Source organism: Talpa occidentalis, unplaced genomic scaffold (assembly GCF_014898055.3).
Source record: "Talpa occidentalis isolate TD23 unplaced genomic scaffold, MPIMG_talOcc4v2.1 talOcc4.4, whole genome shotgun sequence".
Taxonomy (NCBI): Eukaryota; Metazoa; Chordata; class Mammalia; order Eulipotyphla; family Talpidae; genus Talpa; species Talpa occidentalis.
In genome coordinates, this window is record NW_023604295.1 from 12,446,351 (window position 1) to 12,463,499 (window position 17,149).

The 17,149-nt window shown below is 38.5% G+C and overlaps 1 protein-coding gene across 6 annotated transcripts in view; it reads left to right on the plus strand.

Moving 5' to 3' along the window:
* APP (amyloid beta precursor protein) overlaps positions 1-17,149 on the plus strand; it is a 249,419-nt gene that overhangs the window by 163,103 nt on the left and 69,167 nt on the right. For all 6 annotated transcript variants that reach the window (XM_037525059.2, XM_037525060.2, XM_037525061.2 and 3 more), the window contains 3 exons: positions 3,569-3,702; positions 10,115-10,189; positions 10,834-10,992. In XM_037525059.2, coding sequence (XP_037380956.1) covers positions 3,569-3,702; positions 10,115-10,189; positions 10,834-10,992 — 368 coding nt within the window. The remainder of the gene's footprint in view (positions 1-3,568; positions 3,703-10,114; positions 10,190-10,833; positions 10,993-17,149) is intronic.

Genomic DNA, 17,149 nt, shown 5'->3' on the forward strand with positions numbered 1-17,149 from the left:
TTCAGGTGGCCTCTGTTTTAAGTGACCTGTGATACACAGCTTCCTGTTGCACTCTGCCCTGGAACATTCCCTGGAATTCTTTGAGCAACTCACTTTCCTGAAAGGAAGCCCCTTGAAAAGATAGTGACATGTACTGTTCTTCCTGCCCCCACCCACCTCCAAGTTAATATGTCTCTGGCCGACCTTGTTCTTTATCACAAAGGAGTAGCCCATCCTGGTGTGAGACTGTGTTTGGGATGTCGGAAAATTAGAGAAATAGAAGCTGAGCACTCTGGACAAACACCTTCTTAAAATGTTCTCCCTTCTTTCCTACCAGCAGCTGGGTGTACTGATAATAAAACACCAGATTCTTTTATTTTTTCTTTTTTTTTCTTTTATTTATGTATTTTTTATATCATTGTTCATTTTTAAACAGGGATAGATAGATAGATAGATAGATAGATAGATAGATAGATAGATAGATAGATAGATAGATAGATAGAGATATAGGTATACCACAGCTTAAATTCTATGGGGACCACACCTGTTTAAAAATGAACAATGATGTAAAAAATACAATGGAATACTATTCAGCAATCAAAAAAGATAAACTCATGCGATTCACAGCAACATGGATGGAGCTAGAAGGAATTATGCTCAGTGAAATAATTCAGAAGGAAAAAGAAAAATATCAGATGGTTTCACTTATAGGAAGAATCTAGGGGAACCAAATAAGACATCAGGGGGGAAAATAATAACAGTACAAAACACAGCAAAATCATATTCATTTTAAAATATCAGTGCACCATCATTCGTCTGTCTTTGACTTGCTTGTTGGTGTGAATGCAGGAATATTCACTCATGCTAGTTGAGGTAGAGAGTCAGTATGAATGGCTAAAGAATTTGAATTAAAAGTTAAAAAGGAAGTACCATTTCTGCAAGTCCCTCAAAGGGACCACTAGTGAAAATTTACTCAAAGAAAAATATTTCCTGATTCAAAGGAATAACTGTCATGTAGTATTTGTATTTATTTCCATGTACCTAAAAAAGAAGTTTAGTGTTTGAAATATTCTTAATCCTGTGACACACTCATGCTCACTTCATCATTATTCTTAATAAAAGAATGCAAAGCTACATTTCAAGTTAAGCTAATAAGATTACAATGACTCAGATTTTGCTGCTTATCACACTGTAGACAATATTTGCAAGTCATAAGAATTGGAGAACGTTCCTGCTTACATAGTAACATTTATAATTACAGTTTTCTAAGGAGGATGCCATGTTATGGAATGACTCTTAGAGCAAATGGTTATCTTGATGAGTGACAAGAGCCCCCCTCCCCCAAGCATTTATACATTTTCACTTGTTCAAAATGTAAAATGCAGTTTCCCTCATTATGTCATTCTGCCAGCTTGTACTATACTAAAAGAACTCAAACTCGTTCTCATTTGAGCTATGCCATGAACGATGAGAGAATGATTAAAACCTTGGGAAACATTTAAAATGCTAAATAGCACTTCAATTTCAAGTGGAGAAATGACGAAGTTAAAAATACTTGCATATGTATTTGCTTGACTTTGTGCAGAAAAACATTTACCTTTGATTTTTTTTTTATAACAAGGATTTTAAATGGAAAGTTATTTTTCAGTCTTACTAAGGATTCATTTTCAATAATGTCAGCCTTTTTATGCAGGTCACACTGAAGATTTTTTAGAAAAATGCACATTACTTTTCCAGTAGTTGGTGCTTCATTTTCAGAGGATGTGAAATAAAGGTAGCTGATTTTTCCTGGGGTTAGCTAAGCTCTATGACTTGAAGAGGAGGTAATAAACAAGGAAGAAGGAAGGTGTTAGCATGAAATCCCCCGTGTGCTCCCTTTCTGCAGGGTGATAAGCACATGGTGTGACATCTCATCTTGACGCTTGTAGTAGGTTGGCGTGTTATCACCCACCATAGATGAAGCAATTGGAACATAGGCCACCTCAGTTAATTGGATCACAGCTAGTCTTGGAACAACAGGGATTCAAATCAAGGTGTGCCTAATTTCCAGGTCCACAGTCCTGCCTTCTCCCTTTGCTGCTGAAATACCTGCTTCTCCCCACTGCACAAAATGAGGGCAGGTATATATACATCCACCCAGGCCCCATGCCAGTAGCATACCAATTGACTCAAAATCCCCTAGTAGAGAATATTTGTATGGACAGGCAGGTATTTTGAAAAAAAATCCCAAATCTATGCCTTATCTTCTTTTTTCTGCCTGAAAGCAACATCTGGATAGACATCTAAGTTGTTTTTATTTTTTAAAAAAATGATTTGTCAAGTGGTGATTGAGTTAGAAGAAATCAGAACAAATGTGTCTCTTTATAATTAAAGGTATTATTTAATTCTATAGTAAAAAAAACTCTTCTGGTTCGAATCTCGGAGCCTTTGCATTCTTAATATTCTGGATGTTTTGTTGAAGCATGTATAAAAGACCTTTAACTGAGAACTTCGTTTCAAAACAAATTATCCATAAATTCTTTCATCTGAGTCCTCTTCGGGATATTACATCCCAAACATGATAATGAAGTAATTAGATTAAGGACAGTGGAGAAGAATACTTAGAACACAGTGACGTTTGGAAAGTTCATTTAACCTGAAAATATTACAGAACCAGCTTATCTCATTTTTTAGGTTGAACATGCTTTCTTTAAATCAAAATGTTGGTTTCTTTTCATGCTGTGTATGTGTGGGGTTTTTTGGTTTGTTTGTAAGCTCATAAACACACTGAATTCTCTCTAGTAATTACTAATCTTTTGGGAAACTGCTTGTATAGGCATTATAACTCACTCAACTCATGGGTGAAGACATTTTTGCTTTATAGCACATGCTTCAGTTTTATGGGTTTTTACGTTTCCACATAATATAGCTGTATATGTTGCAACTAATATTGCTTAGTAATATTAGTTGAATTCAAAATAGAAATCCCTTTCTTTTTGACAGCTGGTATAATGAAGTGGTTGACTATTGCCAAATTGTGAAGGCAGATAGGTCCTTTTGTGACTCCAAAACTGCATTTATTGACATTTACGGGGGCTTTTTATAGGGTTTAAATGCCTTCTTTCAAAAGATGGCTTTGTAGCCACACTATCTAAAATGCATAGGATAGAATTTGCCTTTCCCCCGAAGTGGTGTTACTCTACAGCAGGGTAATTATGAAATTTCTTCTGTTTCTGTAGGTATCTTAAGGCGTGGCATGGTGATGCTATTGTTTGCTTTCAAGGTTATGAAAGCTCATTTAGCAAAGCATAGGAATTTGTGACAACATATCTGTATTAAATGCCATTTTTGGTCTATCGTGCTTGTTTTGCAAAGAATTTCAGTGGGATTCTACACTCACAACATGACTTTTAAAAATGTTCCTTCTCCCTCTTCTTGAAAGAAATGAAACACATCCTTATGGGCTGTGAAATGTCTGTGTTTTCTTAAACAGCATTAACACCTTGAATGTGCTGCTTTACTAAGTTCCTTGCCCTGGAAAAGATGGCTTTCTTTGACATGACCTGATAGTCTGCTCCTCTTCTCAAACCTTCTCCCCTCTGCTTTGTAGTTCCTACAACAGCAGCGAGCACTCCTGACGCAGTTGATAAGTATCTGGAGACCCCTGGGGATGAGAACGAACATGCCCATTTCCAGAAAGCCAAAGAGAGGCTGGAGGCCAAACACCGAGAGAGAATGTCCCAGGTAAATATAACTCTTCCATCTTTTAGTTCTGAAATAGAGGGGAAACCAGGGTGGAGCCATTGTCTCAAAGGCTCCAGGGGCCTCTGACTGAGGACTTCCTAAGGGTGGGTGAGGGGCTTTAATTTTATCCAGGTCTTCAACTTTTTTTTTTGAAGATTTATTTATTTTTGCATACAGGAACTGGGGAGAGGTGCATGAGGGTGAGAGGATTCACCAGAGACAGAATAGGGAACAGAACAGGCAGATTGACTGAAACACACTGCTGAGGGAAGCAGCGGGTGAGACAGGAGAGGTCTGCCACGCCATGTGGGTATCTCCCTGGCTGGCTGAGGATCCAACTAGTGCTGCAGAGTCTGCAGATAGCTTCCTAGTGCTGTGCTTAACCCCTTGTGCTACAAGGGAGGCCCCAGGTCTTCAACTTTAAATGTTTCCTATGGGAGCCTGATTTGGGCGCTTTTCAAGTCTTTTTTGAGCACGCTACCTAAGCAAGATCCCCGTATAGTAAGTATATTAGGATTTTTAATGCTTTTCTTTTTATTTTCTCATTATTAATAGAAGTAACATTGCAATATAGCATATAAGTTGCAGGTGTGCTTCATTGATTTTTTTAAAGCACAGATTAAGTTATGTTTACAACATTCATAGTAGTTTTATTACCTTGTGTTTAAGTAAAGAAGATAAATGTCCTTATATTAAAGCCTGGCTATTAGAATGTTGAACCAAGTTATTATAACCTGGATATTATAACTTTTTATAATATATAATAAGTTATTTGAGCCTGCTTATTATAACTTTGAATCAAGTCTTACTTGCTCCTAATATAGTGCTCTTTTTACAACATTGTGTTACAAATTCTGATTTTGTTTTTAATGCAAATTCCTTATGAAACAAATGAAAAATGACTTGCATTCAAAACAAGGATACTCTAATAAAACCTACTATAGTTTATAGTATATAGTATATAGTAAATATTAGTACTATTTTGTAAATACCTGGTACTGGATGTTTAATTTATTACTTAGATACAGAAAATTTGTTTCCTTTCTCAGAGTCTGCGTTCATTCATTCATTTAACAAATATGTATCCAGCACTTATTTGTCAGTCACTGTTCTAACACAGAGTCCATTCTCTTAAGACTGAAAGTAAAAAAGCAGTCAAGTCATATTTTAAAGAAACATGAATGAGTACAGGAAGAAAGATCTCAGGCTAAAAATAAAAAGTCAGCCATTCTTAGGTGTTAATATTCTGCAGTGAATATTAACAGGTGTGAGTAACTTTTGTCATAGTTAGTACAAATATTTAATAGGTCTCATGGTAGAAATTGAGATTCCTGAGTGTATCTTCCATCTATATGTTAAGATCCTAAGTCTTCATTAGACTGTATTAATCATACCCTCTTATTTTCTGATGATGTGCCATCTGGGGCACTGCCCTTCCTAGCGCTAACCAATTCCTAGCAAATAACAGGTCTTTCATATACAACTCACCACTCTTAAACTCATACCCTCACCTTCCTTCTTTATCAGGCTCTTATACTTTGGCTCATAGCCACCTGCACTACTCACCCCAAGGCTATAAAATTGGGATAGCAGAAAACTAAGGGTAGCCCCTAGACTCTGGGACTGAAGACAGCCATTCCTCAGCCCACTTGGCTGCTTACCCTGCCTTGCCCATTCCTTCCCATAAGACACAATGAAGACCCCTACCCCTGTTTTCCCTCACTCCCTGCCTCCTGACCCCCAGGTGCTTTTCCATGAGACCCCTAAAGCCCCCGTGGTATAAAGTGCCCTCCTTTTGGGAACCAACAGTCATCTTCTGGTCTGTCGGCCTCATCATACCTTAGTAATAATAATAGAATCAGTATTTTAGATCATGGAACTGCTAATGTATCTAGAAAGGTGCAACACAATTGCTTTTTTTTTTTTTTTTTTTTTTTTTTTTAAGATGAGTGACCACAACATTTGGATCTACTTTGGAATAATAAACATTATAGAGGGGTGGAGAGAGATGTATACAAGACTTTGGCTATAGAATATAAATGTGTAGTTCTAGTTGTTCTCTGTGATGAAAATCTCAAGTGATTTTGAAAGCTAGGTAGAATGGAATAATGAGGGGAATAGTAAGGTTTCATCTAAAGCCAATTCTTTCAAAAGATAGGATTTTTCATTAGGAAAGTTAGAGACTTACTCATAATCATTGAGGTGACCTGAATGTAGGATATACAGATGTTGATGTATAGATGCACACCTGCAACGTATGCAATGTTATAAGGCAATGTGACTTTAATTTTAAAAAAATTAAAAAAGCATGCGTTGACTGTAAGCCACACTTACTGCGCCTGAAATAATGTCCTTTTTTTTTTTAATTTAAATTTTATTTTTATATTCCCCATACAATTACAACCCCCTTATTTTGACCCCAATCCCTCCTTTCCCCGCCCCCCACACCCCATAGAGTGTCTCTGGTTCATAGTTGTTTGTTGATTTTGATATTTTCTTTCTTATAGTTATTCCTTTTCCTAGTCCTTATTTAAGTTTTCTAGATTCCTGCTATGAGTGAGACCATCCGGTATTTTTCTTTTTCTTTCTGGCTTATGAAATAATGTCCTTTAAATGGAAATCCTAGCTCACTTCTCTGTGAAGCTTTCAGAGACTCCACAGTGCCCTCAAAATCCATTTCTGGGAAAACGAATTCCAAAAAAGGATGCACAAAAATACACCCTGAATATTCAGCTTGGCATTTTCAGTGCCCACCCCTGTACCCCACTTCCTGCCCCTGCTTCACTTTTCCTGCTTGTGCTCACACTCAGCTGCTACCATCATCTCATCGGCAGCACTGAACTGTTGTTCTGTTTCCACCCAACATACTCTCCGCTCCCTCGGACCTCCCTAGCTCACAGCTTTGACTTCTGGAAATGCCCCTCCACTCTTCTGAAAATGCCCCTCCACTCTTCAGATTCACAGATCTCACCATACACACTGCATGGCCTTCATCCTGGGACAGGTCGCCACTGCTTCTGCCTTTCCTGAACTCTTCAGTGTTTACTCCCCACATTTATTATTGGGCATATGTGTTTTATCTTTCCATCTTTTCATCCTTGAAAGTTTATATAAGACACTTTATTAACCTGCATTTCTGCCTTGATTCCATGTCAATAGTCATTATTAGGGAAAAAATACCAATTATAAATTGTTCCCCCATATTTTTAGTCATTTTGAACCTATCAAGAAAATCTGATTTAAAATACTGGAGGGTTCCGATGTTCCATCATTCACTCCTCAAATAGTAACATAACTTTATTTTAACACATTTAGTTAACTGATTTATTTTGTATCAGTTTTGATAGATTTTCTTAATCGTATAGTCATTAATGATATCTGTGATAACTTGATGTTTGCTGAAGATGCTATTCTGAAGCAGAGAATTTGTTCTCTGTTCCATGACAGTGGTCATAGCAAAGTGAGATGCCTGGGATCAACATTTATCACCATAATCTATGTACTGAATTCTGGGGACTGTTTGACTTTGAACTTGCCTGCTTCTTAAATCTCTATGAATTAGTTGTTATTTTCTCTACATGACAACAGCCAAGTCTTTGAAAAGCCATAAATCCAGTGATACTAATACTTCCGTGGATACAGTGGAAAATTGCTTTATAAGAATATATGGAGCAATCATGAAGTCCAGATCCTGGATCCATTTTTAGTCTTTCAAAATGATTTTTATTGCAGTTTTTGCTACTATATGTTGTCTTACAAATACAGAGGATTCGGGGGGTTTGCTTTTGCTTTTGTTGTGGGTTATAACTCTAACTTGCAGATTTCTGTGGCTCTCTTGTGAATAGTATCTGGCCACTTGAAAAATCTGAATAGTGAATAAGTGCCTTTATTACTAGGAATTTAGCAGTTTTCATATATCCTTAATATGCAGTTATTGGGAACTTAAGTTGTCCTTTTTCTAAATGTGATATTTTTAAGATAAGCATCAATATCTTAGGAATAGCCCTGACTCCTATTACCAAACATAAATAAACTGAGCTCACCTGTTGAATTTGCCATTTTATAAAGGCAGATTGAGCCACAGGGGACAAAAGTCTTGAGAGTCACAAGCAGTGGGCGAAGCAGGAAAGGTCTGCTATGCCATGTGGATTAGCTCCCTGGCCGCGGATCGAACTCAGGATCGAACTCAGGCCGTCGTGGTGGGCCTTTGAGGTGGTAGCGCTGAGACTTTACCCCTAAGCCACCAGGGCTACTCCCCTTCCCATGACATGATTATAATGGACAGTGCTGACATGAATTTAGGAGTAACTAAATCTTTTCCTATTAGAGTTGAAAAAATCAAAATTGGATTGCATTTGTGTTGTAAAACTTATTTACAGTTCATCAACTAAATAAAATCTTGTTTACCGTTCTACGGATTACCTAACTCAAAGCTGAAAAAAAATCTAGGTTCTGAAGGTACAAGTTGAAATAGTACACATGTAAATGTAATGCAGCAATCAGAGTTCACATTCCGCTTCCCTCTCAAACTAATTTTCAGGTTCCTTGCCTAAAGAATTCATGGCAGTATATTGCTGCTCTGAACATTCTCAAACAGGAAATTGAAATATTCTTATTGCAAGGCTTATCTCATCTCTAAAATATAAGTAATCTTCAGTTACTCCCTCCACCCTTAGGTGCCCTTTATTATCTCCAGACACCAAAGCAGGTGGAAACGTGTTTCTTTTCTCATGAGTTATGTTCCTGGTCATTGCAGTGAACTCAGCATTTATGCCAATGTTACTGTGAATTCTTGAGATTATTTTTTATATGATATTTAACTGGCATAGAAAATTCACCTCCATCCTATTTTCAATGTAATTTCATGAAAACAACAATGCAAAGCTAGTGTTTTATTCAATAAGTTAATGCATTATAATAGTAAAAGATCTAATAAAGAACCCATGTGATGATGTGATGTGATATTATCTCATAGAAATTCTTTATCAACAGTTCCTTGTTGCACATATCTCTCTCTCTCTCCCCTCTTTCTTGGCAAGCATCAAGGAGGTCATATCAACCCATTCCTTAGGGATACCTATAAATAACTCTCTTACAGTACAGAAGTCAAGTTCTTTCGTGCTTTGTAGGATCCACAAAATATGCAAGCACGCGTCTGTCAACAAACATTATTTGCTTCCTTAACTTTCTTTCCTGTATTTTCCTAGCTCAGGTAGGAGTTACACTTAAAAAAACTCTCCTTGACAAGGAATGGCATACTTGAAAGAGAAAAGGCAGCAGTAGATGGCAAGAATCTAACAGCATTTTCTTTCAACAACCCCAGACTTTTCCTCTTTGCATGTAGATCAATAAATGAACTTGTCTCAGGGAAATATCGGGTAAACATCAAGGATGAGAGGAGGAAGTTTTATGTTCCTATAAAACAGATTAGCCTGGTTATGAAATTAACATTACTTGACAAACACAACTTTTTGCTGTATTGGAAACATTATTTTGCTGTATCAGAATTTCTGGAGGGAATGAGAATGTTATACGCTGTTCATGGCAAACAAAACAGTTTGCCCATCAATCCTTCAGTGGAGTGGATCTTAGGATTTGTGACAACAGAAAGTAGTCTTTTCCTTCCTGTGTTATGTATTTCTTTGGGGCATTGTGTTCTTAACATGCATACAGCTGCATAAAATACTACGTATGCCTTTACCCTCGTATTTTTGCAGAATATGCAGTTTGAAATTTTATGACTTGCTTTCACAAAAGACTAAAATCACTGGGTTCAGTATAATATTGGAAAACCTTGCTCAGGAAGGAGTATATGTCTTTTATGAATCATCAACATTTGTGTAAATAAATAAAGTGACTTGCAGTCATTTCTCAGGAAAAGAAAAGAGACCACCTTGGTTTCCAAGAGCCACATTACTGCAATAAATACGAACATTTCTTTTATTTATTTTTTTAAAGATTTATTTATTTATACAAGAACTGGGGTACAGGCGAGAGACACAGGGGGGTGAGAGGATTCACCAGAGACAGAGTGGGGAACAGAACAGGCAGACTGATGAAATACACTGCTGAGGGGAGCAGTGGGCAAGACAGGAGAGGTGTGCCATGCCATGTGGGCATCTCCGCCTGGCAAGGATCGAACCAGCACTGTAGAGGCTGCGGACACCTTCACAGTGCTGCGCTCTACCCTCTGCGCCACCAGGGAGGCCCATGAACATTTATTTTTAAAACTCTGCTATGATTGATTGTTTACATCCCATCAGGAGGTCAACAATTGAGAAAGGAATGGAATGCGATATTTGTGTGTGTGTGTGTGTTTAGAATGACAAAAATAGAAGAAAAATAGTAATTCATCTCATTCAGTCTGTTTTTGGAAGATGATATTTAAATTTAATATGTTCTCATTTTGCAGGTCATGAGAGAATGGGAAGAGGCAGAACGCCAAGCAAAGAACTTGCCTAAAGCTGATAAGAAAGCAGTTATCCAGGTGAAGCCTGAATCCATCCTCTTCCAAGCGGGGTATCCCAGCCACACCCTGGAGCGTGACTGATTGTTCATACTCCCATCAGTTTAGACCATTCCAAATTATCGTCTAGTAATTGGGGTTCTTACTCCCACTTAGCTCAAGTTATAATTATGTCCATAAAACTCATATTGCTGTTTACAGTCTACATATAGGTTTCCCTCTATTCATTCTATAAGTGAAACCATCTGATATTATCTTTTTCCTTCTGTCTGATTTCATTTAGCATTTTCCCTTCCAGCTCCATGTTGCCGCAAATGGCATGAGTTTATCTTTTTTCATTGCTGAGTAGTATTCCACTGTGTGTCTATACATCTTCTTAATCCATTTGGGGCATTTCAGTTGTTTCTGTATCTTGGCTATTGTAAATAGTGCTGCAGTAAACATAGGCATGCAGGTTTCCTTTTGAATTACTGTTCTTGTGTCCTTTGGGTAGATTCCTAAGAGTGGAATCACTGGATCATACGGTAGCTCCTTTTTAGTATTTTGAGGATCCTCCACTCAACTTTCCATGGTGGCTATGCCAGCCCTTTTAGAAGACATGGATTAGCTGTCCCATCCTACTGGCTGAGTTCCCATCTCACACACTCGTGTGTTTATCCCGGCAGCATTTCCAGGAGAAAGTGGAGTCTCTGGAGCAGGAAGCAGCCAACGAGAGACAGCAGTTGGTGGAGACACACATGGCCAGGGTGGAGGCCATGCTCAACGACCGCCGCCGCCTGGCTCTGGAGAACTACATCACAGCCCTGCAGGCCGTCCCCCCTCGGGTAAGTCCCCTGCAGCTTCAGGGCTCAGCACGGACAGTCGGCTTGGGGGCACTGGGCACTGAAGGCCATCGGGAGGCAATCTGGAAAAATGCTGTAAGCATGTTATTCACAGCTTTGACCTCTGTTGGTTTAATATTGAAGGTTCAAGAGCCCTTGGAGCTAGAGGTGATTATGCTAAGTGAAAAAAGTTGGAGGGTGAAAGACAGCTACTATTGGATAATTTCTCTTATCTGTGGAGTATAAGTAACTGCAGAGCATGCACTGGAAATGCACTGCAGGAGCAATTCTTAAGACCGTGGAAAATGTACTGGTTATCAGAGGGAACTGGGGAGAGAGGAGAGTTCGGAAGGAAGGAAGAAGGGCATTGACACAGGAGGCTTCAAGGAGTGTGAGTGAAGCATGTGCACATGTGGAGAAGTAAAAGTGTAACCCCAAATTGAAAAAGGTAGGTCAACAAACTAACAGCTAAGTAAACAATTGACAAATATAGTAACAGTCAGTGGCAGCTAAGTCCACGTGATAGTCTCAGCCCCACGCACTCAAGCAGAGGAGTCAGGCAGGCTCCCCAGTGACTGGGGGTGCAAGACCTGACTGATTTGATATTCCTGAAGTGGTGAAAACTCATGTTCGTTGACATGAAGAACTGAAAGGACTTCAGAAGGAGCCCAGCCCCCTCATCAGTAGGTGAAGTAACTTAGGTCAGGAACAGCAGAGATCCAGTAGACTTACAAGGGATTGTAGTGGGCCAACAAGAAATAGAACTCAGACTTCCTGCTCACAGCAGTAGCTGCATGCTCTGGGGTGGGGGGATGCTCTAGTCAGCAGTGAAGAGGCTAATTTGTGGTTCTCAGTTATAAAATACCAAGAAAGACTTACTAAGCAAGTTACAGATTTCCCCAGTGATGCTCATTTTAGAATGAGGATATTGAAATCTCTTACTTATTTATTCATACAAGAACTGAGGTGTAGGGGTGAGAGGATTCACCAGAGACAGAGAGGGGAACAGAACAGGCAGACTGATTGCAATACACTGCTGAGGGGAGCAGTGACCGAGGCAGGGGCGGTCCGCTGGGCCATGTGGGTCAGCTCCCTGGCCAGCCGGGGATCCAGCTCATGCAGCAGTGGCTGGCAATAGCTTGATAGCGCTACCAGGGAGGCCCCATCTGATTTTCTTTCTGTATTTTTGGCTCTGCTTATAAGTACGTAAATGCTCAAAGTGCCTATGGCCTCTGAGCCCCTTATTGTTATGAAATGACCTTCTTCATACCTGGCAATATGTTTTGCTGTGAAATCTGCTTTGTCTAATATTAATAAAGATACTCCAGTTTACTTTAGATTAATGTTAGCATAGTGTATTGCTCCCCATCCTTGTACTTTTAGTTAACCTGACTAAAAGTTATATTGGAAATGCATTTCTTATAGGTAGTATATAGTTGGGTCTCACCTTTTACTTGGGAAGACCATCTACATTTGATGACATTATTGATATGCTTGTGTCTAAATTTGTCATCTTGTTATTTGTCCCATCTCTGTTTCCTTATTTTTTTAGTCTTCATTGAATATTTTTTATGATTCTATTTTATCTCCTTTGCTGTTGTTTTAGCTATAACTCTTTAGCTATTTTAATGGTTACTACAAGATTTGTAGAAATTATTTTTAACTGTTCACAATATTATACCAGGTCAATTGATATTATATCACTTACGGTCTTACAGTCTTATGCATGTGCTACTTACTCATTACATTAGTTCAAATGATTTTATATTACTCTTAATAGTACAAGTACATTACAATCAACGTGGATTCTCCTCATCTGGACTCACCATTTACCCTCACCTAGTCTGTGTACGGTTGTCATACTTTTTCTAGACTGTATGACAGTTATTTTTCCTTGCACAGTCAATGATCTTTTTTTTTATTAACGAGATGTTATTTCCCTGTCATTTTTTTCATTAATAAGATTTTTTTTCATTAATAAGTTATTTCCCTGTGTTGTTACCATTTCTGGTGTTCTTCATTCCATATATAGATCCATCTGGAATGATTTTCCTTCTGCACAAAGGACTTAAAATATCTGTAGCATGGCACTGAGTACTTTTGCTTGGGTCTGTCTGAAAATATCTTCATTTCACCTTTGGTTTTGGGAAACACTGTTTTGCTAGGTATGGAATCCCAGGGTGTAGTTTGTTTTTTTCCTGCTGCTAGGTTAAAGATGATACTTCATTGTCGTCTTACTTGTATTATTTCTAAAAAGAATGCTGATATCATCCTAGTCTTTATAACTCTGTAAATAACATCTTTTTAATTTGTTTGCTTTTAGGATTTTCTCTATCACTAGTTTTAAGCAAAGTCATATAATGTGCCATGGTGTATTTCAATTCCCATTTATCCTACCTGGCTGATTTATTTATTTATTTGTTTGTTTGTTTGTTTATTTATTTATTTATGCAAGCACTGGGTACAGTCAGGAGCGCGGGAGGGTGAGAGAATTCACCAGAACCAGAGCAGGGAGCAGAGCAGGCAGAAGGACCGAAGTACACTGCTGAGGGGAGCAGCGGGGGGTGGGGGGCAGGAGAGGTCTGCACGCCATGTGGGACCCTCCTCCGGTGGCCGGGGAGCAGCCGGGGATTGAACCGGCTCTGCAGTGGCTGTGGGCAGCTTCGCAACCCAGCGCTCAACCGCTGCGCCACCGGGGAGGCTCCTACCTGGCTGATTTTTTAACTCATACACTGTAGTTTTCATATCTAAATGGCCAATCTGGATTTTGTTTCTTTTTTTAATATGTTCTATATCTTTACTTAACTTATTGAACCTATGAAATGTGCTGTAAAGAGTAACCTTTAATGTCCTTGGTTGCTGCTGCTAACATCTGTGTCAACTTAGGGTAGATTTTGATTGATTTTTCTTCATTACATTGGTATTTTCCTGCATCACTCCACGCCTGGTGATTTTTCCTTGGATATCAAACATTGTGAGTTTTATCTTGTTGAGTTTTGAGATTTTTGTAGACCTAAAAATGTTCTTGAGCTTTTGTTCTGCTATGTAGTTAAATTACTTGGAGGCTGATACTGTTAGGTTTTGGTTTTAAAATCTGCTAGTTTGAATCAGAGTAGTTATCAGCCTGTGACCAGTTATTCCCCACTGCTGAGGCAAGATCCTTCTGAATAACCTACCATCAAAGTTGAATTTTCCCATCTGGATGTTAGGAACAGGTTTTATTCATGACCCTGTGTGAAATAATCCTTTTAAATGAAATTTCCCTGCAGCCTCAGTTAATTTCTTTCACGCTCATGCACCTATTACTACTCAGCTATATTCTCATGCCATCTCCACTCTCTGTATTCTCTTTCTGACAAGTCCTTTTTCTCCACAAATCCTCCTGTGAACTCCAGCTACCTGATCTCTGCAGACTCTTACTTCACATCCTCAACCCTGGGCGCCCCACAGACTCTGTGTGGGTCTCCCCATCAGGAACCACGGCATGGAAACTCTACAGTAGTAAGCTTGGGCGGTCAGAAGCTCACCTCATTTGTTTCCCATGGCCTGGGGAATCCCAGTTTTTCCCATGATGTCTAACATCTAGGAAAAACACTGTCCATTGTATTCTCTCCATGTTTTGGTTGTTTCAGGTGGGAGGGTAAATCTGGTTCCTATTAACTCAGTCTTGGCTGAAGTGGCAGTTGGGGGGGGCCAATATGTCATTAAACCAAGAAGCTTCCTATTTGCATGGAACATGCTCACCATTTTGATTTTCTTTCAGTGTTAAAGTTGTAGCACAGAAAGCTGTGAGGAGGCACAAAGGAGTTCCTGGAACTTTTCCAGATAACGAGATAATATTGACCCTGTTCTGCCAATGACATCAGAGATTGAGTGGCTGGTCCTGGGTGACTCCGATAGTGAGGGACAGGGTGATGCTGAGAACAGTGACCGCAGCATGCCTTCTCATTGCACCATGCTTCCTCTCTGAACAAAAAGCTTTGGACAAACAGTATTCACATTAGCATTTTCATTTTCTATTCAGTAAAAACCTCTGTCCTAGCTTTGTTCCAGAAAATTCTGTCGATGTCCTTTTTGCAGGGGAAAAAAAAAAAAGCTCCTTGGTTCCTCTTTTTTTTAATAGGACACATACTTTTCAGGATGAGGCCATTGGAATCATTTGCCAGAACAGGGCAGGATGGTGGGTGTTGATACCAGAATCTTAATAGCTGACATTTAGTGAAACATTTCAACAGAAAGTCCTGTTTCTGAATAAGATCTTTGCTAAATGGTCATTAATAGAGCTAAAAATAAGATGAAGACTGAATGGAGTCTTTAACAAATGCAGATTGCAAATCTTTCCCATTAGCCATCACAGAAAAAACAGTGGAATTAGACGCATTTATTTGAACTAACAGTTAAAAACTTCATTAGAGAGAATTATTTTACCGTCAAAAAAAGTAGATTGTTGTTCATTGATCCAAAGATTCCTGCTGGATACTTACCTCAGACATACATGAAACTCTCCCATGTAACAAAAAAAATAGATAGTCACAGCCTGCAATTTTTGTTAAGTAAATGTCTTCCAGTGTTTTCTTTAAATTTTTACTGCTGGCTTGCATTTTGGAAAATAGAAGAAAATTCTCAATTCCTGCAGGAATACTATTACATATAGCCATTGAAAGTCATAAATCAAGGTCTTGCCAGTTATTTTCTGAGGAAGGTCCTATCTTGTATTGGAGCCATAAATAAATATTTCTGAGATTTCCCATATGGTAAATATGGGAATTTCTCATATGTACCACAGATTTCTCATATGTACCACAGTGCCTGAAAAGTAGGAAATATTTAGTAAATGTTAAATATAAGGAAATGAATGAGTGAAAGTGGTTTTTCTTTACTTTCTGTTGCAGATAGCACCTTCAGAATGATTGTCACCTTAACCCAGGCCACATTGTACCATGTTGTCCCACAAACATGGGACTCTAAAGCAACATGGATTGTTTCCACACAGTTTCTAGGAAGCTCAGGTTGAATCCATCCTTTTATCTATATTTTAAACCCAAGCATGGATCTTTTGACATGACATTCTTATGTAGCTACAATTCCTTGCTCTACCACAAATTTCATTTGTCAGCTTCTCTTTTTATGTGTTTCATGTTCTGTATTTCCTTTTTAATTAATTTCATGCCTACTAGCTTATACCGTGAGTGACCAACCTAAATGTGAATTGTTTGAATCATGCTTGGAAACACAGATTTGCACATAAGGAAATGAATTCCTGGAAGTGGTTTTTCTCTAGATTCCATAGCTAATATCACTATATATATACACACACACACACACACACATATATATATACTTATATATATATAAAACTTAAACAAATACTACAAATTTTATAATAGTTAAAACAGTTTTTTTTTTCCCCAGGAATAAAAACAGAGAACTGGTGTGTCTCTGTACTCACCATAAAGCTCTACTCTGTTTAGGACTAGTTACTCTTCTAAGGTCCAACCTTTCCCATGTTTTCACTTTCATCAAAGTTTCCTTGGAAAAGCAGGTAGCAATCCTTTTTTGTTTTCCAGAAAATTTGTCTACAAAGTCGCATCACCCATAATTAATTTCCATCACTCTTGGAGGCCCCAGAGCCACAAAAGTTTAAGTACCAGTTAAAGCTAAATGATCGTCATTTATCAACCAGCTCTCTACAGTCCTGTGCTCTGGCTTCTTATTTGATCAGACTTCATATTTAAGCCACTCATCTCATGAAACAAGAGCTAACTACTACTGTGCCTTCCCACTAATCACTGACACAGCTCTCCCTCGGAGGTGTTGAGGAGACAATGCTATTGCCCAACTATTTAATATCCTGTGTAATCTCAAAAGAAAGGAGAAGTCTAGATGGGACTCTATGTAAAATAAACTTCCTATTATGGACTTACATCTGGAAAAACTTCAGGGCTCCTACTTAGTCAGAACTGAAATATTTTACAGGCATTGTGTCTTTACAGCTACTAGCTCTAAATCCTGCATCAGAAATCATAATTCTTACCCTGATTTCAACTTCCAGGCATTTTCTAGTGCAAACATTTTCATGAGTATCTGTGTGACATGAGTATTGTTCTGGTTTTTTCTGATGTCCCACAGTTGCAGACACTTACCCATATTAAAATCAATT